This window comes from Hylobates moloch, unplaced genomic scaffold (assembly GCF_009828535.3).
Source record: "Hylobates moloch isolate HMO894 unplaced genomic scaffold, HMol_V3 SCAFFOLD_2, whole genome shotgun sequence".
Lineage (NCBI taxonomy): Eukaryota > Metazoa > Chordata > Mammalia > Primates > Hylobatidae > Hylobates > Hylobates moloch.
In genome coordinates this window covers 154,357,283-154,382,551 of record NW_026652277.1, presented here as the reverse complement: position 1 = coordinate 154,382,551, position 25,269 = coordinate 154,357,283, and the positions used below count along the sequence as shown (strand labels likewise).

Genomic DNA, 25,269 nt, shown 5'->3' with positions numbered 1-25,269 from the left:
CTTTCTGTAGGCCGTATATGTGTTTCTGTCCAGAGCACAGGCCCACCTCTCAAGGTTCTCCACCTCCCATAACTGCACTTGGCTTCCCCTCAAGAGGGGAGTAAGAGGGTGGTGACGATGAGACCCCCTTCCCCTTTAGAGAGAGACATGACTTGTCTCATTCTGACTCCTCTCCCATGGCCACACACAGACCCAGAGATTTAAGTAATTCACGTTAGCTTAAATATTAATTGTGCAGTTATGGTGTGCACAGGAAATGTGCTAGGCCCTGAATGTGTAAGGATGATAAAGACAGAGTTCCTGATTTTAAAGAGCCATTGACCTTATAGGAGAAAAACACTGGAAAAAATGACCTCCATCATAGTATAGTTCAGTCTGTGCAGAGGAGTCAAAAGGGAGAGACAGTGACTGAAGTCAGTCTGAGAATGCCGTTTCAAGGCAGACTCTCCAGTGAGGTGCACCTGATGAGTAAGGACAAATATGAACTTAACTGGTGGATGGGGAGTGGAGATCCAGGTGAGGCGACTCCTCCCATGAGTTAATGCCAGGATGTGTGAAACTTTACTGTATGTTAAGGGAGCCTTGCTGGCTCAGCAGCACTGGTGCTTAAAGTAAAAGGGAAGGGATGATGCTGGAGTGGGGAGCAGGCTCAGATTCCAAAGGGTTCCTTATGAAATGCTAAGGAATCAGCAAGGAGGGTTGGGGAGCCGGAGAAAATTTTTATCTGAAATAATATTATAGACCAGCACCGGACCTATGATTCTACAGTAAGAGAAACGTCATGTATCTGCCCTGTCCAATACATTAGCCACTAGTCATATGTGGCTATTAGACACTAAACATGGCTACTGTGGCTGAGGCACTGAATTTTTATTATTTAAATGTTGATATTAATAACCATATGAGGGTAGTAGCGACCATATTGGACAGTGAAGCTATTGATGGATCGTTCCGATAGCTGTGTGAGGATGGTTTATTTAATACGTTTTATTCCATAACATTTTTAACCCTCTGCTTTGCACTTGGCACTAGAATGTAGGCACAAGGCAGTAGGAATATAGCTGTGCCTCAGTTGGTCCCAGATCCTGCCTGCATGGATCTCTTGCGATGCTTGTTAAAAATTAGGATGCCTGGCCCTTCTCAGAATCTGGAGGTGCAAGCTGGAATTCTGTACTTTTAAGCAAACCCAGATGATTCTTGTCATCACTGCAGTGTGAGAACCACTATTCTCCACTATTGGCCAGTTGGAGACTGGAGGCAGGATGGCCAGTTGGGAGACTCTGTGTTGTGGCCAGACTTTGTTCCTAAACTGTCTAGGAGAAGGAGGACCATAAAGATCCTTCTAGTGATCATGAATAGCTGTTAGGATCTGAGGCCACCCTCACAGCAATGGAAGGGATTTAGAAAATCCCCATTTTCCCAAAGCAGGAATGTATCTAATTCCTTAAAGGTCGCACTATCTCCCTTCCGTAGATGGGAGCTCCCAGCAATCTGGAGTCCATAGAGTGGCCAGTCACCCCTCCCGACTCCAGCCTACTCCTGGCCTCTTGGTAAAGCTGTCTCTTAGGGGATATGGGGCTCACACCCCTTCCCGTCAGCCCCTGAAATAGGGCAATGAGAATCATCTCCTTAGAGACACACCTTTGACATGTCCCGTCCTCAGAGAGGTTCATTCATCCTCTTTTAGACTCTTCATGGTCAGCCCCATAGAGGAGGGCTTCTTAATACCTGGCAAGATAGCAGCAGTAAGGCTACCCATGACTGGAAATCCTGCCAGGCTCCTCTCTTGCAACCTGGGGTCCCAATCACTCACATGTATGAGCTGATGTTCAAGGAACTTGTAACCTCTGTGATATCTGGAAACTGTCACCATGCTCCCCTGGAAATAGTTATACTTGAGCTTCTTCCCATTTACAGTGACACAGAAAGACACTATGCATTCTCACTTGCCTGGAAATCTTCATAACTTAAGAAGGTATAAATCTCAGGCGTGGATTTGATCATATTTCCACCACAAACGTATAAAGCAACCTGTCTCAGCACCACCTGTCTCGCTCTTTCCACTCCTTACAATGGAGAAAATATCCATTTTCCTACAGAAGGCCAATCCCCCACAGTTGAGTTATGGCTCCTGTGGAGCCCCTATGACTCCACCAGCTTCTGCCTCTCCCGATGAGTTCCATATACACATGCTGTAGTGTCTTCTGTCCTAAACCCGTCCTTCCCCTGATCTACAAATGGCCTCACTGGCTGACACCACCACCATTTTTTTGCCCCCCATCACAGCTTCCCATCTTGAAGTACAGTATCTCCAGATCTCCACCTCTTCCTTCCTACCCATGTAGCGTCTCCCCTTCCACGTGATCACTGGGCCTGCTCTGGCCAAGGTCTAATGAGATCTCTTTAGCCAAATCCAACAAGTGCTTTTCTCACCCTACTCAACTTCTCAATGGCTCTCGGCCTGGATGAGTGTTCTCTCTTACTTTTGCCCTCTCCTGTGTGGGCTTCCATGACACCCCATTTTCTCTGTTTTCCTCCAACCTCATGGCTGCTCCTTGTCATTCTCCTTGGCTGCCTGTTCATCCCCTTCTTTTCCTCTAAATATTGGCATTCTTAAGGGCCGGGTCTATGCTGTCTTTTTATCTTTCCCCGAATTATGTCATCTTTTACTTTAAATACCATCTCCAGCCAGTAGGCTGCTGAGGTTCTATCTAGCCCAGTCTTCTGAGCTCCAGACTCATATCCAATTGCTTTTTTTTTTTTAGATGGAGTCTTGCTGGCGGCTGGAGTGCAGTGGCATGATCTTGGCTCACTGCAACTTCCGCCTCCTGGGTTCAAGCAATTCTCCTGCCTCAGCCTCCTGAGCCTCAGCCATCACTACAGGCACACACCACCATGTCAGGCTAATTTTTGTATTTTTAGTAGAGGCGGGGTTTCACCAGTTGTCTCGAACCCCCAACATCAGATGATCCGCCTGCCTCAGCCTCCCAAAGTGCTGGGATTACAGGCGTGAGCCACCGTGCCCGGCCCCCCAATTGCCTTCTTCATTTTTCAAACTGAACTGTCAAATAACGCCCCTTATCCACTAAAAAGAACTTTCCTTTTTGGCCTGTATTATTTCTCATCTTAGTATCTAAGTACTGTATGCATCCATTATGTTTCTTAGGCCAGAATTCTACTTTGGGGTCATTTTTTAGTCTTCCTTTTCACACCCTTCACTCCAGTCCATCAGCAACTCCTGCTGGCTACCTGACAAATAGTAGATGATCCACAACTGTATGCTGGATGAATGAATGCATGTGCCTAACAGGGAAGGGGGACTCAATCTAGAATCAGGTTCACTCATTTAAAATCAAGCAGGCCGGGTGCGGTGGCTCACACCTGTAATCCCAGCACTTTGGGAGGCTGAAGCGGGTGGATTACTTGATGTCAGGAGTTTGAGACAAGCCTGGCCAACATGGCGAAACCCTATCTCTACAAAAAATACAAAAATTAGCCAGGCGTGGTGGCACATGCCTGTAATCCCTGCTACTCGGGAAGCTAAGACAGGAAAATCACTTGAACCCAGGAGACGGAGGTTGTAGTGAGCCGAGATCGTGCCACTGCACTCCAGCCTGAGCAAAAGAGTGTGACTGTGTCTCAAAAATAAAAATAAAATCAAGCCAAGGAGGGAATCAGGGCTTTGCACATAGAACATGCAGAATATCTGTAAGTCCCTTTATTTCCTTAATGAGCCATAGTGACAGGCACTGGGTTCCATCCTTAAGCATATACAGTTTTACCTCATTAGGCCTCCTTTTAGGCAGTTGGTAGTCACAGCAATGTTAAAATTCACAGGTGTGACACAAATCCTCTCATTACTGGATAATCAAACCACATGATATGACCAAAAAGCCAAAATACAGAATAATTCAAGTCCTTACTCCCTCTCTTCTTTAGATACACATACATTTACTAACACACACACACACACACACACACACAAACACGGAAACACATGATAGGAATCCCTCATCTTCTACTGTTCTAATCTAGTCTGTACTAGTCTCTTTACTCCCAAGAAACAACAATTTTGTCTTTGAAATATGAATGATGAACACCTCCATTTCTGAGTGTGGCATGCATCTCATAAAAATGGGCTGGTGAAGAAACTCACCAAGTCTCAAGGATCAGCAGTGAGTTCCACTGCAGGGCTTGTATCCCTTCTTATAAAGAGATCGGCTACTCAGTCAAGCCAAGAGATCTTCTTCAGCTGTATTCTTCCATCAGCAACATTTAACTTTAGGGGCTTGACATCTCATAGTAGTGAAACTCTTTCTCCCAAGCAGCTATTTTTTTCTGTTCTGAAGTCTGTTCCCCCCAAATAGCGATGATGTTGACTCTAAAGTGAAACAAGGCACACTATAGACCTTGACCTTCCCCAGGAATGACTCAAAAGCAGTTTGGTGTTTGGGCCCCCCTTCAAACCTTTCTTCTCTCAGACAACCTTACTATTACCAGCAAGGAAGAGGTCACCCATTTCCTTTCTGCTGTAGCATTACTGCCTGAAATATGGTCCATGAAATGCTAGGCCCATGAGCTGCTCCAGAATATGTGGAAACAGTACATGCCAGGCATTTCCCCTGCCATATATCATTTGCATACTGGTACTTAATTGGTCAATTCAGCAACTCTTTGTGGCTTCCTCTTGCTTCCTGCCTTCTAGTGATTCAGCTACAGAACTATTTAAATAACAGCAGATAAGTCAACCAATTCATCCTGGGGAGACTTTCCAGTTACTGACCAGTAAGGTGGTTTCCCCCGAGGTCAGCTGTTCCCGAAAGCTGTATATACTTCCGTCTTTCTCCCTACAGCTGAAACCAATGTCATGAGTCCCCTGCTATCCTTGAGATCAGGGCAGTTGATTCAGTTCAGCCCACGAGGAATTAAGTAAGAAGGAGATTCCAGGCAACAGTGGATTTCCTTTTCTATAATTTTATACCTTCATTCTTTATTAAAATACTTTTGTAGCATTAGGATGTTGTTTGTTAAAGATGTTTCTAGCAAAAACTACTTTCTTTAAAACCAATGTTTGAGGAAATATAGGCAACTCCACCGTCTTATTCTCCATCCAAATAAAGAAGCAGCTCATGTCACTAGAGAATCATAGTATCTGAGAACCAGGACAGACCTAAGAGATCATCTAGTCCATCTGTTTCCAAAATTTGTTTTCAGTGATGAATCCTTTTTTATATGAATCCTTAGACAGAACTGTGATATATGACAGTTATCGTATTTGCTCTGGTTTCAGGTATAACAGGATTAGAACCTGTGGTCCAGACTTACAGCATCCCACTCACTCATCCCAACCAATGCAGCCCCAAGATGCTAACGGAGACCCTTAAGCCCCTGAAGAACAGGCTTAAAGATTATCAGTCTGACCCTGAATTTTATAAATATGAAAACTGAGACCCATAAATAGAAATAACTAGTAGTCAGTAAAAATGAGGGGATCAGACCCTCAGTAGACCCGCTGAACCTGGTGCTTCCTTGACTGTTTTGGTACCCCAGAGATATCCCTCCCAGGGCCTGGGAGGCCCTTTCCTGCCTACCCTGCCGTATGGGTTATGCTGAGCAAGGGAGGCAGTCATAACACATGACGTCCCCCTACATAGCATAATTATGCTGCTCACTGCAACAAGATATTTGACAAAGAATATGGCTCTCTTTCAATGGGTGTTTCAGTATGTGTACATTTTTTAAAGCGTCAATTATCTTTTCCCTCCTCTCATCACAAGCAGAATATCTCAGGAGTATATCCTTGCCGGTACCTGTGCTGGTGGAGGACACCAGCAGCAGCAGTGAGTACGGCTCAGTTTCACCCGACACGGAGTTGAAAGCGGACCCCTTCTCTTTCAAAACAAGGGCCAAGTCCTGTGGAGAAAGAGATGTCAAGGGAATTCGGACACTCTTTTTGGGGTAAAGACCTGACTTATTTGGGGTGAGAGAAGTGTGTTGTTAAGTGTGTCATTTTATAAAGGGAACTGTGATTTATGCCGCATAAATTTTCTCAGCATTCCAGATGAGAATTTTGAAGATCACAGTGCTCCTCCTTCCCCTGAAGAAAAAGATTCTGGATTCTTCATGCTGAGAAAGGACAGTGAGAGGCGAGCTACCCTTCACCGGATCCTGACGGAAGACCAAGACAAAATTGTGAGAAACCTAATGGAATCTTTAGCTCAGGTAAATCCTCTCCCAGGTGCTTCATTTCCCAAAGGTTACATATTTTACCTGTGTCCTAACCGCCTGCAGCTGTCACAGATGATGTGACAGGCAGGGGGAACCTGTAGTGCTCATCATGATAAACAAACCTACCCTACAGGAAAAAAGAAGGCAAACCCTACGGTAGGGAATATATTAATATGAAAATAGGGAAACGATTTTTTCACTGCATTTTTGAATATAAGCTATTTTTAAGTCAGAAACAAATTTTTCACATTGGTGACATTCCAACTAGGCCCTACAAACCTCTTTTACTCTTCCTTCATTTGTTTATTCATTCCATCAATAAACACGCATTAAGCCACGTGAGTTGCTAATTCTGACATTAGCGTGAGGCTACCTGCCAGTCGCTCCTCTCAGCATTTGGGAAACATCAGCAAATACAACAGAACCCCTGAGCTTGTGAGGTTACATTTAGATGGAGGGTGAAGCGCAAAGGGAAGTAAATTGTAGTGAGTCTTCACTTAATGTAGTTGATAGGTCCTTGTAAACTGTGACTGAAGCAAAATTACATATAACCAAACCACTTTTGCCATAGACTAATTGACGTAAACAAGAGTTAAGTTCCTATGGCATATTTCTGGTCACAAAAACATGACCAAACTCCTAAATAAAGACTAAAACACTTCTAATATTCTACATTGAAATAAATGTGAACTCTATATACATTTAAGAAAGATGAATAAAAACAAGATAACTGTCTACCCAGTTCAAGGCCATGGGTGGCCAGAGCCTATTCTGGCAGCTCAGTACCAGGCGGGCACCCGCCCTAGACAGGACACTATTCCACTGTAGGGCACATCCACACACACACCCACACTCACTCACACTGAGACCACGTAGACACACAAATGAACCTAACGTGCACATCCTTGGGATACAGAGGAAACTATATGTATTAGTCTGTTCTCACGCTACTAATGAAGACATACCTGAGACTGGGTAATTTCTAAAGGAAAGAAGTTTAACTGATTCACAGTTAGTTCCACATAGCTGGGGAGGCCTCACAATCATGGTGGAAAGTGAATGAGGAGCAAAGTCACATCTTACATGGCGGCAGGCAAGAGAGCTTGTGCAGGGGAATTCCCATTTATAAAACCATCAGATCTCATGAGACTTATTCACTATCATGAGAACAGCACAGGAAAGACCCACCCCCGTGATTCAGTTACCTCCCACTGGGTCCCTCCCATGACACATGGGGATTATGGGAGCTACAATTCAAGGTGAGATTTGGGTGGGGACACAGCTAAACCATATCACCAGAGTACCCAGGGAAAGCCACACAGACTTTGAGAAAATGTGCAAATTTGCCAGGCATGGTGGCTCACGCCTGTAATCCCAGCACTTTGGGAGGCTGAGGCGGGTGGATCACGAGGTCAGGAGATCAAGACCGTCCTGGCTAACATGGTGAAACCCTGTCTCTACTAAAAATACAAAAAATTAGCCAGGCATGATGGCGGGCGCCTGTAGTCCCAGCTACCCAGCTGAGGCAGGAGAATGACGTGAACCTGGGAGGCGGAGCTTGCAGTGAGCCGAGATCGCACCACTGCACTCCAGCCTGGGTGACAGAAGGAGACTATGTCTCAAAAAAAAAAAAAAAGAAAAAGAAAAGAAAATGTACAAACTCCACACATCCACACAGACAGTGGCCCCTACCAGGAATCAATTCTTTTTTTTCTCATCGAGGTTATAAGGAAACAACATTGGGCAAAACAGTGTTATTTGAGGATCTGCTGTATATAATAGTTTAGAAGGCCGTATGTACTCTGAAGAAAACAAAAGCTTGTCAGTGAAACTATCATTCCTTGGTGTACTAGTTTGCTAGGGCTGTGTCTTAGTCCATTTTCTGTTGCTATAATAGAATATGTGAGACTCAGTAATTTATAAAGAAAAGAGGTTTATTTGGGCTCATGGTTCTGGAGGCTAGGAAGTCCAAGATCTAGTGTCCCATCTGCATCTGGTGAGGGCCTCATGCTGCTTCAACTCATGGTAGAAAGTAGAAAGACAGTGGGGCTTAAGTGGAGAAAAGAGAGGGACAAGGAGAGCCAACTGGCTTTATGACATCTTGCTTTCCTGAGAACTAACCCAGTCTGTTGAGAACTGCATTAACTGCATTAATCCCTTCATGAGCCTCATGACCCAAATGCCTCTTTAAAGACTCTGCCACCTCTCAGCATCATTTCATTGGCTATTAAATTTCAACATGAATTTTGGCAGGACAAATCACATCCAAACCAGAGCAAGCAACCATAAGAAACTGTCACACACTGGGTGGCTTAAACAACAGAAATGTATTTTCTCACAGTTCTGGAGGCTGAAAGTCCAGGATCAAGGGGTTGCCATGTTTGGTTTCTCCTGAGGCCTATCTGCTTAGCTTGCAGATGGCCACCTTCTTATCATGCGCTCAAATGGCCTTTTCTGGTGCACTTGCGGCCCTGGTGTCTCTTCCTCTTCTGATATGGACACCAGAAACATCAGTTCAATTGGATTAGGGCCCCATCCTTACGACCTCACTTAGTCCTAATTATCCCTTTTGAGGATATATTTGTCTCCAAATATATCCCATTGAGTGTTAGGGCTTCAACATATGAATTTGGAGGACACGGAACCGTAATACCTGGGAAAATGTGTTCCGTGGAATTCTATGTACAAATACAAGGAAGAATCCCCTTCCCAAATATGCACCAGGAGAAAAATGGGTTTCCCTCAGCCCCAAGCTTCTTGTGGATACAACCTCCCACAGACACACTCGGTCCCTGGTATGACACTTCTCATCCTCTTTTAGTTCAGTGGGTACCGGGAACTCATCTACCTGCCTCCCTTGCCGCGGCCTCCACCTGTCCTTCACGATCACTGTGGACTACTGCACATAGCTTCTTCCCTCCCTGTGTCCTGAGGAAATAGCTGCAAAAAACGGTTGGGGCTAGAGGAGTCCAGCCAAGTTTTTAAAGTCTCTCAGTACAACAGTTTACCCATTCTCATCTTTTATTGAGATGTAAATGGAGCAAAGCTCCCTCTTGGCTCTTACTAAACAATCTCAGCCTGTCTCTGTCTTGAGAACCTCACTGTGCTTCTTTGCTGAACATTTTATCGCCTTAGGAATTCCCTAACGTCCACCTCTTTAGATCTCATGGAAGGAGCTGAAAGGCCATATATGTGCCAGTAGGGCCTCGGCACAAGGAGGACTGAAATGAGTGTTTTCTACAGATGCTCAAAAACCCTGACTTGGGTCCTAAAGGAAAGCTGTCTCGGGCAGTTACTCTGAGGCCCAGGAAGAAGGTGCTCTAGAGTGAGGGGTAGCTGGCCTCTGAGTCCGGGGAGGATGAGTGTCATGCATGCTTCGTGGCGGTGGAGACTGGAGTGGTCTCGAGCCATCAGCTTTCTCTCTGGCCTTTCCTTTGACTCACTGTGATCATTCAAGGACTGAGAACAGGACTGGGTTGACCCAAGAAGAGGAACCAAGCTGGATGGAGAGAGCAGCTGGGCAGCACTTGGAGTTCTTTCATTTATTCATTCAACAAATACTTATTGAGCATCAGTCAAAGGCCAGGCACTGTACTATGTGCTGGTGATACCCTGGCGAACCAAACAAAAATATCTGCATCCCCTTGAAGTTGACGTTCTAGTGGAAGAAGGAAAACTATATATATATATATATATAACATATAGTAATAACAGCTAACATTTTCTTTAGGCCAGGTACTATTCTTAGTATTCCATGTATATTTGCTCATTTAATCTTCATGACAGTAGTACTATACCAATAATTCTATTAGCATCCTCATTTTACATATGAGGAAACAGGCACAGAGGACTTGAATAGTTTGCCAAAGTCATGCAGTCCTAAGTGATGGAGTTAGGATTTTGACCCAGGCAGTTTGGCTGCGAAGTTTTTGCTTTAACCACCGCATTCCTCTGCCTCACTGGTAGGCCCGATGGTGACAAGTGCTAGGAAAAACATAAAGTGGGGTAGGGGGTAGGTGTTGGAGGTGAAGAAGGAAAGTAAATCATCATTAGCCACTGCAGAGTGAAGGCCTCTTCTGTGGACCTTTAAGATGCTTGATTTTAGGTCAAAAACACATAAAACCCAGGAATTGCCTAAATCTCTAATTACCCCCCAAAGAATGTGCTTTTCCAGTACAGGAAATGCCAGCTTGTTGGGGTCTATTCTTTGCCTCCCTGCTGGACCATGCGCCATCAGGGATAGGACTGCCTTGGTCGTCACTTCTATGACTGTGCTGAAATACTTAAATGTGGGAGTGGTTAGTCATATTCAATTGTTTGGTACCTCCTGGTTTTAAAGTGCATTTGAATGTTCTCTGTAAAAGGAGAAATGAAAGAAAACCTTAAAAGCAACCATCAGAGGGCGTGCCTTAGGGGACCAGCATGAAGCTACCAGTGAGTACCGGAAACTGATCAGAATCACGTGCTGAATCCATAATGGCCACATGATGGTGGGGGCCCTTCTGACTGCTGTTAAGGATGTTGGGAATCCTTTCCTGTGACATCAAATGGTGATTCAGTGGTAGAACAGGTCCTGACCCAGGTTGACAGCTGCTATTGCAGGTCATTGGGGCAGTAGAATATAATGGTTAGGAGCTTGGGTTTAGCTTGCTGTTTGAGGCCTGGTTCCATCACTTAAAGGCTGTGCAATTTGGGCAACTGATTTAACTTCTCAGAGCCTGAATTTCCTCATCTATGATGGAGGAGTCTACTTTATAAGGTTGCTATCAGGAGTAACTGAGATTGTGAGTGATTTAAATCATAACAAAATATTCCACAATTGTTAACTGTTATTGTTATCATTATCAAGCAGGCTAATAATAGTTATCTAATATCTTTAATTTTTTTCTATGATCAATCAGAAGTAATTATTGCCATTGTATTATTTCTAGACACATATTTATATCTGTATTTAAGCCTACACTTTATAACGAAACCAAATCTAGATATTGGTCAGGTCCTCAAACCCTTAAACCATGAAGAGCCTTTTAATCTGTAACATCCTTCTGAAATCCATTCCTGGTTTCTGAGGAAGTTTAAAGGATAAAGACTGGAGAGCATCTTTGCAGAAGACCCTGTGTGTTAGTCAGAGTTCTCTAGAGGGACAGAACTAATGGAATACATATATATATAAAGGGGAGTTTATTAAGTATTAACTCACATAATCACAAGGTCCCACAATAGGCTGTCTGCAGGCTGAGGAGCAAGGAGAGCCAGTCTGAGTTCCAAAACTGAAGAACTTGGAGTCTAATATTCGAGGGCAGGAAGCATCTAGCACAAGAGAAAGATGTAGGGTGGGAAGCTAGGTCACTCTCTCTTTTCACATTTTTCTGCCTGCTTATATTCTAGCCACATTGGCAGCTGATTAAATTTTGACCACCCAGATTAAGGGTGGGTCCGCCTTTCCCAGCCCACAGACTCAAATGTTAATCTCCTTTGGCAACACCCTCACAGACACACCCAGGATCAATACTTTGTATCCTTCGATCCAATCACGTAGACACTCAGTATTAACCATCACACCCTGGTACTAGGAGTGCAGGAAACACTTACTGTTAAATCTATGCTGATGCTGAGTCAGGCTCACCAGATACTAGCCAAGATGCTTGTTTTTGAAGGCACATGAATGAATTAACATGGAGAGATAGGAGTCAGAACAGAAATAAATGATGACATAAGTAGATGAAATAGCCTGAACAGAAAACATTTCCCAGAGTAGAGCATGTTCCTTTGTAGGACAGTAACACACACATCAAAAAACCAGAGGCAACATGTTTTTCTGTTGTAAAAACAAAGTTAATGTCGAAAAAAAAGTTTGCCATTTGAAGTTTGCTGTTGGCAAACATGTTGCAACTGAGTTTTTACTAAGAGAAGCTTCTAATTTCTGCATAACCCACATTTTTCTTCTTGAACATACTTTCATGGTGTTATGATTTTGCCTGTGAATCTTTACCTTGGGTGCAATTTAGTTTGTGGTAAGGAAAAAACCAACAAAGTTTATAATGGTTCCCATTGTGATTTTAAAATATTTCTTTAATGACAGCTTTCAAGCTTTTCAATATAATCTTCTCTCATGAAAACATAAACATGAGACCGAGCTTCCAAATGAAAATATATTAAGAGAAAGAACTCGATGGTGCATTTCTTTTTTATTTTAATAGACTCCTAGAAATTATAATTTTCACAGCCCAGTGGAGGAATTTTAATTTTAATGATACAGTAAGAAAATGTACAATATAAAATAAAAATGATATAATAGTTTCTTAAAGTTTCTTATATTTTCTTAAAGTTAAATGGGAACAAATAACATCCTACTATGCTTCCTTAAAGAAGCAGTGTGGGCCACGCATGGTGGCTCATGCCTATAGTCCCAGCACTTTGGGATTACAGCACTCGGGAGGCGGAGGCAGGTGGATCACTTGAGGTCACAAGTTCAAGACCAGCGTGGCCAACATGGTGAAACCTCAGCTCTACTAAAAATACAAAAGTTAGCCAGGCACGACAGGTGCCTGTAATCCCAGCTACTTGGGAAGCTGAGGCAGGAGAATCACTTGAAGTTGGGAGGCAGAGGTTGTAGTGAGCTGAAATGGAGCCACTGCACTCCAACTTGGGCGACAAAGCAAGACTTTGTCAAAAAAAAAAAAAAAAAAAAAAAAAAGCGCAGTATGCCTTGCTCAAAGGAGGAAAGTTCCATTTGAGGTTGGGGAAAGTGGTTCACATCTATAATCCCAGCACTTTGGGAGGCTGAGGTGGGAGGATCACTTGAGCCCAGGAGTTTGAGACCAGCCTGGACAACTTAGCAAAACCCAGTCTCTACAAAAAGTTTATCTGGGTGCAGTGGCACATGCCTGTAGTCCCTAGCTACTCAGGAGGCTGAGGTGGGAAGAGAGCTAGAACCCTGGAGTTAGGGGCTACAGTGAGCTATGATTGTGCCACTGCACTCCAGCCTGGACGACAAAGAGAGGTCCTGTCTCTTAAAAAAAAAAAAAAACAAAAAGAAAAATTCGTTTTGAGAAAGAGCATTTGTTTGAACATTGTAATATATTTTAGTGTAATAAAATAGTCCATCGGTGCATTCTTAGAAGCAATTGCCTCATTGACAGGTAAGGAGTAGTTTCAAGAATGAAGTTTGAGATCAGCCCCTCTTAGTTGCAAGGAACTGACACGCTCTAAGGACAACTGAAGTACCAAGGACATGTTATAGGTAGACACGCATAGCAATAAGGGAAGTAGACTCTTAAGGAATTCCAACCATAGTGCCTACCTAGCCAAGTCTCACAGACACTGAAAACAGAATATGAGCCTAAGGAACTTCAAGTCCCTGGAGTTTGCACATCTTTTCTCTGGCTTGGTTTCTGTTGACCCTCTTGGTGTGCATTTCTGTTTTTGCCCACTTCTCCTCTCCCTCCCTGATACGGTTTGGCTGTGCCCCCACCCAAATCTCATCTTGAATTGTAACTCCTACAATTCCCATGTGTCGTGGGAGGAACCCTGTGGGAGGTGATTGAATTATGGGGGCAGGTCTTTCCTGCGCTGTTCTTGTGATAGTGAATGAGTCTCACAAGATTTGATGGTTTTAAAAAATGGGAGTTTCCCCACACAAGCTCTCTCTTTTTGCCTGCTGCCATCCACGTGAGATGTGACTTGCTCCTCCTTACCTTCCGCCATGATTGTGAGGCCTCCCCAGCCACGTGGAACTCTAAGTCCAATTAAACCTCTTTCTTTTGTAAATTGCCCAGTCTCGGGTATGTGTTTTCAGCAGTGTGAAAACGAACTAATACACTCCCTATTGTCTTTCTCAATTCCATTTCTTCTGCTATGGTTGGACATATTCATGACCCTGTTTTATAGCTCCTCTTTCCAGGCAGACTTTCAGGTTGAGATCCTATGGCTTATTGCTCAAATCTCTTTTTAGTTCCCAATTAAAATGTCTGAAAGAATCTTATGGCCTTAGTCTTTTTGGGCAAAGCTTTGTTATCTGACTATATCATGGCTACTGACCAGCGTGTGAGGCAGGTACCTTTTCTCTCTGATTATTTCTTGGTGTTGGTGGGAGGACTGAAAAGGAGCCATATAGTTCAAAATATGGTCTTTCCTTTGGAGACATTTGGAAGTCCAGTTCTTCTCAGAAAGGGGTGTGGGAATTGGATAGGTGTGGTGGCTCACGCCTGGAATCCCAACACTTTGGGAAGTAGTGATGGGAGGCTTGCTTGAGCCCAGGAGTTCGAGACCAGCCTGGGCAATATAGTGAGACCTTGTCTCTACCAAAAGAAAAAAAAAAGCGGGGGCAGGGGGTATGGAGATAGGATTCCCATGGCAGGTATATCCAGCATATGTTGACTGAAGGATTGTTGGTTTTTATTCACAGGGGGCTGAAGAACCGAAACTAAAATGGGAACACATCACAACCCTCATTGCAAGCCTCAGAGAATTTGTGAGATCCACTGACCGAAAAATCATAGCCACCACACTGTCAAAGCTGAAACTGGAGCTGGACTTCGACAGCCACGGCATTAGCCAAGTCCAGGTGGTACTCTTTGGTTTTCAAGATGCTGTAAGTATGATATTTTGCCAGTGTTTTCCCACACACTAAAATTAGTTAGAAAAATAAGATAAAACATAAGTTCTGTTATTTTTCTTTAAAAATTCCAATGAACTCTATTCTTTTTGGATGAAAAATGTGAGATATTCACCTCTCAGTGTGCTTCTAAGTATCTGATTTGTTGTTTTGTGTGTTTGCACTCCCCAAATTAAAAAACACATAAAACCAAATCACCATGGAAAATAACAAAATATTTCCCATGGCTGAACTTCGTTCTTAAGAAATTATGTTCGGTCATTGTTTATTTTGACGGCTTTAGCAACCTAACACACTTTAGTCATACATTTTCTAATGCTATATGAGAAATGCCATCTAGTGGCCATTGAGAAAAATTTAACAGTACAGATTGAAATGGTCACTGCTGAGTAAAACCAGTAATTTTTTTCCAGTTTTTCTCTAGTTTTCATACAGAACATTTTTAACATGTTTGTTTCATAAATACCTGCTCTGTTCTAGCCAGAAATATACTTTCAGAGTACAGAGCATCACTGATTAAAAATTAAAGCACATGATCTAATGAGAGATTTCTGAGAAGTCTTCTCTCCAAAATTGAGTTGCTATGCAACACAAACTAAAGCCAGTCTTCTGTAATGCATTCAGAACCCTCTGTGTTATTCTTGGGTGAGACTTATCTGTGGAGCTCAGTGCCAAAAAAGCCTCAAGCCACCTCCTGAAGACCCTTAACAAGATGTGGGAGACTGAAATAAGAAGGTTCTTGATGGTGCTTACGGTATAAATATGGAAGTATAATTTTATTTAAATTCCAAAATTAATTCAGCCCTAATGTGTGTATTGCTTCTACGTAGAAAGTGTGTTGACAGTTTTATTCGCAGCATCAAATGATCCCCAATTTAAAGCCAAATTAGAACCCTTCAATAACTACTAGCATTCTCTGAGACACTGTGTAAGCCACTTGGTCTTTATGCTATATTGTGGGCAGGGACAAGAGTCCTGACTTGATTGAGGTCATAAGAAATTAAAGCAACTGGCAAAGCCTATCACTAATATTAAATGCTAAAAGCATGCTTATGCTGCAACTAGGGAAACCCAACTGCCTGCAAGTAGAGTGAAATAATTTAGCTAATTTGCACTTGCCCACACATTTGGCTTCTAGCCTAGAGGTTGGAAAGCAAGTTTGCTATAGAATTCAGACTGAGAGCTATTGGGTTGTACTCCTGGGCCTTGGGCCAGGTCAGACACACACACACACACACACACACACACACACGTGTACACACACACACGTACACACACACATGTGTATACACACAACGCCTGCTCTTGTTCATTCACTGTCCAGGATGAGAATGAACCCAAAGTATGGGCCCTATGATGTAATTTGCTATGTAATAAAGAGCTGAGAGGAGCAGGTCATGGTTATAACAGATCCCTCTTCCACCTAATAAGAATGTAAATTCTTTTTTTTTTTTTTTTTTTTTTTGAGATGGAGTCTCCCTCTGTTGGCTAGGCTGGAGTGCAGTGGCATGATCTCAGCTCACTGCAACCTCTGTCTCCCGGGTTCAAGCAATTCTTGTGCCTCAGCCTCCCGAGTAGCTGGAACTACAGGCGCCTGCCATCATGCCCAGCTAATTTTTGTATTTTTAGTAGAGATTGGATTTTGCCATGATGGCCAGGCTGGTCTTGAACTCCTGGCTTCAGGTGATCTGCCTGCCTCGGACTCCCAAAGTGCTGGGATTACAGGGCGTGAGCCACCGTGTCCAGCCAGCATGTAAATTCTTTAAAGAAATGAAGGTACTAGGACAAACTCAGCCTGGATGGATTTTCTAGAACAAGTGGGAACCTAGCAAGGGTTCATTTCTTGTGCAACTACTATGATGAAGTCCTCAAACTGACTCTCTTCCAAACTAAATGTCATTCTCTCTCCAGGTCAATAAAGTTCTTCGGAATCATAACATCAAGCCGCACTGGATGTTTGCCTTAGACAGTATCATCCGGAAGGCGGTACAGACAGCCATTACCATCCTGGTTCCAGGTCAGAGATATTTAATTACTCTGCACATATTTAGTGCTTGGATATTTTAGATTACTGTTCATCTGTTATTTCTGATATCACCTTAGTACTTTAAAAACCATAATACCCTTTTTTAAGGAAATATTTTCAACATCACGAAATAGTACATATAGTCTGGATAATGGTACACCAAGCAAAATGTTTACTAAGAATGAGGAAGACTAGCTTCCCCTGTCTTTAAGGAATGTGTTTGGATGTGAAGAGAAAAAGTATACAGGTGACTCAGATAAATATGCATTTCAAAATATAGATATCTGGACTACAAAACACATTCCTACGTCTTTTACCCAGTGGTTCCCAAATCTTCCAATGTATTGAGCAATTTAAGGAGGCATTGCATAGCTCGTTGCATTGAGCAATTTAATTGTCTTTAAAATTACAGCTTTCAAAGCCCCATCTGAAGCCAAATAAGAATCTGCCAGGAATAAAGCCCAGGAATCTGATTTTTTTAAAAAAGACTAGTCTTTTAGAGCAGTTTAAGATTCACAGCAAAATTGAGCAGAAGGTACAGAGATTTTGCACATACCCCTTAGCCTCACACATGCATAGCCTCCTCCACTATCAAGGTCCCCCACAGAGTGGTATATTGGTTACAATCAGTGAATCTACATTGACACGTTATCATCACCAAGAGTCCATAGTTTACATTAGGGTTCAGTCTTGGTGTTGTACATTCTCTAGGAATTCTACATACATAATAACATGTATCCACCATTATAGTATCATAAAGAATATTTTCACAGCCCTGGACATCCTCCTTGTCCCATCTGGAAGAACTTGATTTTAATACAACTCTCAGGTCATGTTGATGAATAGCCAAGTTTGGAAATCACTGGTCTAGACACAGCCCCAGCTATGTTGGCAGTGAGATACAAAAGGGGTAGTGTTGATGAAACAAGGGTTTTTGGCGTAAGTGAGGAGTGTATTCATACTCTAAGGCAAAACCTCCAACGTGTTTTGATAGTCTACCCATTAATAAAAAATTGTAGGCAAAGCTCTTCCACCCTGTGTGTGTGTTGGGGTGGTGGGTGGATGCATGGATGAGTATGTAGGTAGGTAGAAAGAAAGAGCAGTTGACCAATTGATAGATGGATAGATACAGATTTATATATATTTATATAAACAAATTAGAAACATGTTCTGTTGTACTAATTTGTACCTATATTATAAAGCATTCTGAAATATAAATTTAAAAGGATAAGATCAATATGAAATATTTTCATTTTAGTTTTCTTTCTTTTTTTTTTGTAAGTAGAGACGAAGTCTCACTCTGTTGCCCAGGCTAGTCTCAAACCCCTGGGCTCAAGCTGTCCTCCCGCCTCGGCCTCCCAAAGTGCTGTGATTATAGGCGTGAGCCACTGCACCTGGCCCTGAAATATTTTTAAATTAAAATTATTTATAAATGGTACTACAAACTTTTAAGTTCAGGCCAACCCTTCTGAGTTGTGGAATTCCGTCTCTTCTCATAGATCACGTGAGTGTTTGACATGACAGTGAGAGCATCCGTGTCAATCTTTATGTTAAACATTGGTCAAGATTAAGTTATTTCTTATGTAAGAAAGAAACAGAAGTTCTGCTATCCCTGAGCATGTTACTTCTACCTGGAACACACCTCCACCCCATGTCTCTCCTGTCCTGTGGCTTGCATCTTTGCATTCTTCAGGCCACCGAGAGTCTGAACCTATCACCAAATCTAAAGTAGGTTCCCTCTGTTATTCTCTCTCCTTGGAAATGGTTTTCACCTATTTGTGACGCCACAATCTGAAACTCCTTTTGTTTCTAGTTTAATGGCTACCCTCACCAGAGGGTAACTGTTCGTGGTTTATTTTATTCTGAGCCTAGCATACTGTCCAGCACAGTGTCTGGAAAACAGTGGATCCCTGATTCATATTTGGTTGAAACAATAAGTAAATGAGTTTCACCTGATTATAACAAATTAGGGTGGAAAATTTGTATGGTGTAGAAACTTAGAAAAAAATTCTAGAGAGACTTTGAAGCACATGATTAGTAGTTGGATGTGAACCTAAGAAATTCATGCTCTAAGGAAGTCAAACAATACTTATATTCAGATGCTTTATCATTAGGATAAGGCTGGTTGTAGGGAATGTACTACAGAGGGGTTAGATATTCAAAAGATCTATGGGATGAAGGGGGAATAGTGTATATCACTGAAAGGGAGAGATATGGGCCATGAGTTAAACACAGTAGTAACCTAAATTAAGGACACCTAAGTGAAGAAAGGAAAAAGAGTATATTTTGAAACAACTTAAATAGCATATAAATGATCCGTTCACTTAATTAAAAAAAGCAAACTTCCTTTTAGTAATGATTACCTAATGTAATGTGGTATCCAGAATAGAAGATGAACATTAGTGAAAAACTGAGAATCTGAGTGAAGTCTGCAATTTAGTTAATAGTTTGTACCAATGTTAGTTTAATCATTCTGAAAAACATGCCATAGTTATGTAAGATATATTAGGAAGAGCTGTGTGGATGGTATACAGGAATTCTTTGTACTATCTTTGCAATGTTTCCATGAATCTAAAATTCTCCCAGAATAGAAAGTTTAAAAAGCAAAAGTAACTGTAGGTGAAACTCTGTTAGGTTTAGGGAGAACAGCAGGGAGGTTGCAGAGAGGGAGCTGTCCTTGCGCGAGTGTCCCAGGGATGGACACTGCTGTGATCAACCATGTGTGGAACAAGGCACATTGTTTATTAAAAGTGTTTGCTAAAGAAAGGACTTTGTCCTTCCACCATGAAATTGGTTTCTTCGAGGCCACTAGGAGTTTCTGATTTCAATTGAAGTTACTGTTTGAAAACATTTATTTTTGAAAAGTGGAAATTTTAGAGGAGAATTACATGGAGACAGTACTTTTTGTATTTCCCTCAGGATAAGATAAGTCCATATACACTGTGTACCAATATACAAATGATGAAATATGTGGACAAGATGAAGTGATGTCAGTCATTCAACAACTCCATCAAATTTCCAGATGTCCTGAAAGATTTTGTTATGCCATTAAGATACAAAGAAATTACATGAAAAACAGACGGTCTTCAAATGCCCCTGGTAAAAATTCCTTTTAGATATAAGATACTACAGTTAACCTGCCATTTCAGAAGACACGCGAAAGAAGACCACAAATTTTAAAAAGTATACCATCAGTGGTACAATCATGCATTGCTTAACGCCAGGGCTGTGTTCTGAGACATGCGTCCTTAGGCAATTTTTTCCTTCTGCAAACATCCTAGAGTGGACTTACACAAACCTAGATGGCAGAGCCTACTAGATGCCCAGGCCGTATGGTATGACCTATTGCTCCCGGGCTACAAATTTGTATGGTGTGTTACTATACTGAATATTGTAGGCAATTTTAACACAGTGGTAAGTGTTTGTGTGTCTAAACATACAAAAGGTATCATAAAATACAGTATTACAATCTTATGGGACCACTGTAGTATATGCGAGCCATCCTTGACTGAAATGTTATTATACCATACACGATCGTACATTCATTTCCTAGATCTGTCTGCTGAGAAGACTCAAATCTTGGTTTCTAAATGCCATTCTTCAATAAAAGGAATCAGTTTCCTTGGAGAAGTGGTTGATTCTGGGCTGGGGGCAGGGGAAATAAAAGATTGTAGCTGGGCATGGTGTCTCACCCCTGTAATCCTAAGGCTTTGTGAGGCCAAGGCAGGAGGATTGCTTGAGGCCAGGAGTTTGAGACCAGCCTGGCCAAAATATCAAGACCCTGTCTCTAAAAAAATAAAAATAAATTAGCCAGACATAGTGGTGCGTGCCCATAGCTACTTGGGAGGCTGAGGTGGGAGGATCACTTGAGCCCAGGAGATAGAGGCTACAGTGAGCTATGATTGCACTACTGTACTCCAGCCTGGGTGACAGAGCGAGACCCCAAGTCATAAATAAATAAAGAAATACCTGGAACACCTTGTGATGCCAGAAATAAGAAAGTGTCAAAAAGGATGGAGATTTATTGAAAGGACACTAGAGCCAACCTGAAAATGTTCCAAACAGTCCAAGCCAGAACAATCTGAACAATAAAATAATTATCATATTGGATTATAGATTATAGAATAAGCATCCATGAGTTCATATTAATATAAATAATTGAATAAATATATGGATGAGAAAGGTCAGCTTTTTGTTATGGTAGAATTGCGATTGATAAATAAAAATGAATGAGGAAAACAGAAAATCAGTAGTAGGCAAACACCACAGTAATAATTATTGCAGGCAAGGATCATCAATGACTGCTAAAGTAGGCAAAAGAATGAGGAGAAACAGGATATGTGGATGGTTTTCAAAGTGTCTCCCCACAAGATATTTACTAACTACAAAGAGAAAACAGTAATTTTACCGTGAAGGAATGTGGCAGACACCCCCTCAACCAAATGATCAAGGTAAGCATCACTAGTAAGAAGACACATCAGCGTCATGTACCTCCTGATAGGATGCCCTGAGAAGGACACAGCGTCACACTGTGGTGTTCTTGCCAAAAATGCACAGCCCTCAACCTAATCACAGCAAGACATCAGTAAACCTCAAATAAAAGACATTTTACAAAAACCTGACCAATACTCCTCAAAAGGGTGAAAGTCGTGAGAAATAAAGAAATACTAGCTACATATTGGAAGAGACTAAGGCAACATGACAACTAATTATAATGAGGGTTCCTTGATCAGAAAAAGGACATTGGTAGGAAAACTGGTGAAATTCAAATAGTGTCCATAGATTAATTAATAATATTGTATCAAAGCCAGGTGTGGTGACTCACATCTATAATCCCAGCACTTTGGGAGGCTAAGGTGGGAGGATTGCTTGAGCCTAGGAGTTTGAGATCACCCCAGGCAGTGTGGCAAAACCCCATCTCTACATAAAAAATACAAAAATAAGTCAGGCATGGCAGCATGTGCCTGTGGTCCTGGCTACTAGGGAGGCTGAGGCGGGAGGATCCATTGAGCCCAGGAGGTCAAGGCCACAGTGAGCAGAGACTGCCCCACTGCACTCTGGCCTGGGGGACAGAGTGAGACCCTATCTCAAAAAAAAATAGTATTGTATCAATGTTAATTTCCTGGTTTTGATAATAGTGCCAAAGGTATATAAACTGTTAAGGTGAGGGCAAGTGGCTGAAGGCTGTACAGGAACTCTCTGCACTGTTTTTGCAACTTCTCTGTTATCCTAAAATTATTTCAAAATAAAAAGTTAAAAAAAAAGTGTTTAATCTTTTTTCCAAAAGGAGCACACAGAACAGAGAGTACAGTACAAGTCCCTTAAGAATTTGTTTTTTCTCAGACAATTTTCTCACTTGTCATCAAGAATCAGCCTTTAGATTATTGGCAGCATTAGTCCTCTAGTAGTCTGCTTGTGGGTGACCAGATGGAGTAATGCTGAGTGCAGAGACTATGATGGCAGTGCTAAGTTAAGAGTATTGATAATGTAAGCATACTTCCTATATCAACAATAATCGTTAAAAGCTGCTTCAAGCACTTGATATTACCACCAGTTGTTAACTGAATCAAGCACGTGCTCCAAGTTCACATTAATGTGAATTGAACAGCATTGTGTACATACGAGGAGCTTTGTGCAAGTGTGATACCCTGCACTCACAAGTATTATGATCTTACTAAGCATTAGAAATACCCTGTGTTAAAGAAGCTTGGCCTAGGCCAAGCATGGTGGCTCATGCCTATAATCTCAGCACTTTGAGAGGCCAAGGCCTCTCAAAATGAGGCCAGGAATTTGAGACCAGCTTGGCCAACATGGTGAAACCCCGTCTCTACTAAAAATACAAATATTAGCCAGGTGTGATGCTGCACGCCTATAATCCCAGCTACTCAGGAGGCTGAGGCAGGAGAATTACTTGAACCTGGGAGGCGGAGGTTGCTGTGAGCCGAGATCATGCCACTGCACTCCAGCCTGGGCGACAGAGTGAGACTCCGTCTCAAAAAAAAAAAAAGAAAGAAAGAAAGAAAAGAAAAAGAAACTTGGTGTAGTTATTTTCCTTCCTCTGGGGAAGTAACCATTTGGGTGGGAATAGTTTTGTTGTTGATCCCATCTTGCTGGTTTGGAAACAATACACTGCCTCCGCTTTTCCACTCATGGGCTTTAAGGCCCCCTTGAGTCCCAACCTTTCTCCTGACACATGGCTCTCTCCTGACAGTCCCCTCTGCTTTACATTGTTCCCAGAGGGTCCTGGGCCACTGTTTGAGCTTCATTCTCTCAAATACATTTCCCTCTTTCTCTATCAAGCCAAGGCTCCCCTCCTTCCGAACTCTGCATAGGCCCTTCAGCCTCCATGAATCCCTCAGTGAGTGAGTAAACTACCACTGGATTTAGTCACTGCAAATGTACTTTATTTACCACTTAGCACTCTTACTACATGTATGTGTTAGGGTCCTTCAAAGAAACAGAACCAATAGGATACATAGAGATATATAAGAGAAGATTTATTATGGGAATTGGCTCATGTGATTATGGAGGCTGAGAAGTTCTACCATATAACATCAGTAAACTGGAGAACCAAGAAAGTTGGTGGTATGTATAATCAGTCTGACTCCAAAGGCCTGAGAACCAGGGGAGCTGACTGAAATTGAAGGCCTGAGAACCAAGAGCTCTGATATCCAAGAGTGGGAGAAGGTGGATGTCCCAGCTCAAGAAGAGAGAAAGAGAATTCACCCTTTCTCCATCTTTTTGTTCTATTCAGGTCCTCAGTGGATTAGATGATGCCTGCCCACATTGGAGAGGGCTATCTTCTTTACCAAGTGCATTGATTCAAATGCTAATCTCTCCTGGAAACACCCTCACCCCTCACAGACACATCCAAAATAATGTTTTACCAGCTATCTGGCCATCCTTAGCCCAGTCAAGTTGACATATACAATTAACTATCTCAATGTACATGTGAATTATATATATAACTGGGTCTATACCTGAGATAATCTGAGATATTTGTAGCTGCATTAATTTATACTTATAATTTCATGTTATATTTGCATGTGCTCTCAGCACTCTTCTGTATATTTGCCCTAGTTCTCCTTTAGATCGTCATCTCTTTGAGAAAAAGGACCAGATGTTCTATGTCATTTGCATATTTTACAATGTCTAATCTGATGACATGCACTCAGGGAGCCACCACGAAAGACCAAAATAACAAAGCACTGCATGAACTTACAAGTTTCTACTTTCTTTAAATTATTTCAGAGAACTTTTTATGTCATATATACATACATAAAATGATAATTTAAAGTTTACAGAATTGAGAGGATATTTAAATATAATAGGATTATAAATTTTCCTTCCCTAAAAGTGAGATTATAGTCAACAGGACTACAAACCTTTTAACATTATTTAAAAATTTTTTAATTTAAAAAAGTGAATTGTAATCATAGAAGTTTGCAGTTCATAAGCCGGGCCAATGTAGACTACATTTAAAATATAGGTGCCTTCTGTGATTGTGAAAGTGCTGCAGGGAATAAACCTCTTCTAATTAAAAAAAAAAAAAAAAAAAATTCAGTTTAGGGCCAGGCACGGCAGCTCACGCCTGTAATCCCAGCACTTTGGGAGGCCGAGGTGGGCAGATCACCTGAGGTCAGGAGTTCGAGACCAGCCTGACCAATATGGAGAAACCCCATCTCTACAAAAATACAAAATTAGCCAGACTTGGTGGCGCATGCCTGTAATCCCAGCTACTCGGAAGGCTGAGGCAGGAGAATCGCTTGAACCCAGGAGGTGGAGGTTGCAGTGAGCCAAGATCGCGTCATTGCACTCCAGCCTGGGCAACAAGAGCAAAATCCCGTCTTAAAAAAAAAAAAATCAGTTTAGAAATCATAAAATAAATTTAAGAATAATTATAGAAAGTTGTAAAAGGTCTAACCTTGTCCTCTAATTTAATCTAGAATCACACTTTCTTAAATTATTTTTAAATTATTTTATTGCTTTATAAATACAAATAACCCTAGTAGGAATACTCTTCCATTCTGCCAACAATTTTTGAAGACCTAATATGTTTACCCCCTGCAATCAGTGCTGGGTTTACAAAACTAAAACACATGATTTTGACTTACTCCTACTATACTATCGATAAATTAAGAAATGGGATTTTGGAATAAGAGATGAGATAGAGTAGAAGTGAAGTTTGGTTAGCCTTAAGACGTAAAGCGTGAGGACATGGAGAAATTGGAATCCTTGTACACTGTTGTTGGGAATGTAAAATGGTACAGCTACTGTGGAAAACAGTATGATGGCTCCTCAGAAATTAAAGATAGAAGCAAGCACCCTTGTGAACCAGCAATTTCTCTTCTGGATATATATTCAAAAAAACTAGAAGAAGGATTTCAAAGAGACATTT

General features: G+C 41.9%; 1 protein-coding gene across 6 annotated transcripts in view; it reads left to right on the top strand.

Annotated features, from left to right (window-relative positions):
- Nucleotides 1-25,269, top strand: part of MAP3K5 (mitogen-activated protein kinase kinase kinase 5) — a 243,106-nt gene that overhangs the window by 203,419 nt on the left and 14,418 nt on the right. For 4 of the 6 annotated variants that reach the window (XM_058435587.1, XM_058435586.1, XM_058435588.1 and 1 more), the window contains 4 exons: nt 5,778-5,958; nt 6,054-6,222; nt 14,636-14,821; nt 16,757-16,862. In XM_058435587.1, the coding sequence (XP_058291570.1) occupies nt 5,778-5,958; nt 6,054-6,222; nt 14,636-14,821; nt 16,757-16,862 (642 nt within the window). The remainder of the gene's footprint in view (nt 1-5,777; nt 5,959-6,053; nt 6,223-14,635; nt 14,822-16,756; nt 16,863-25,269) is intronic. The other 2 variants (XM_032159847.2, XM_032159836.2) reach the window with 1 other exon arrangement.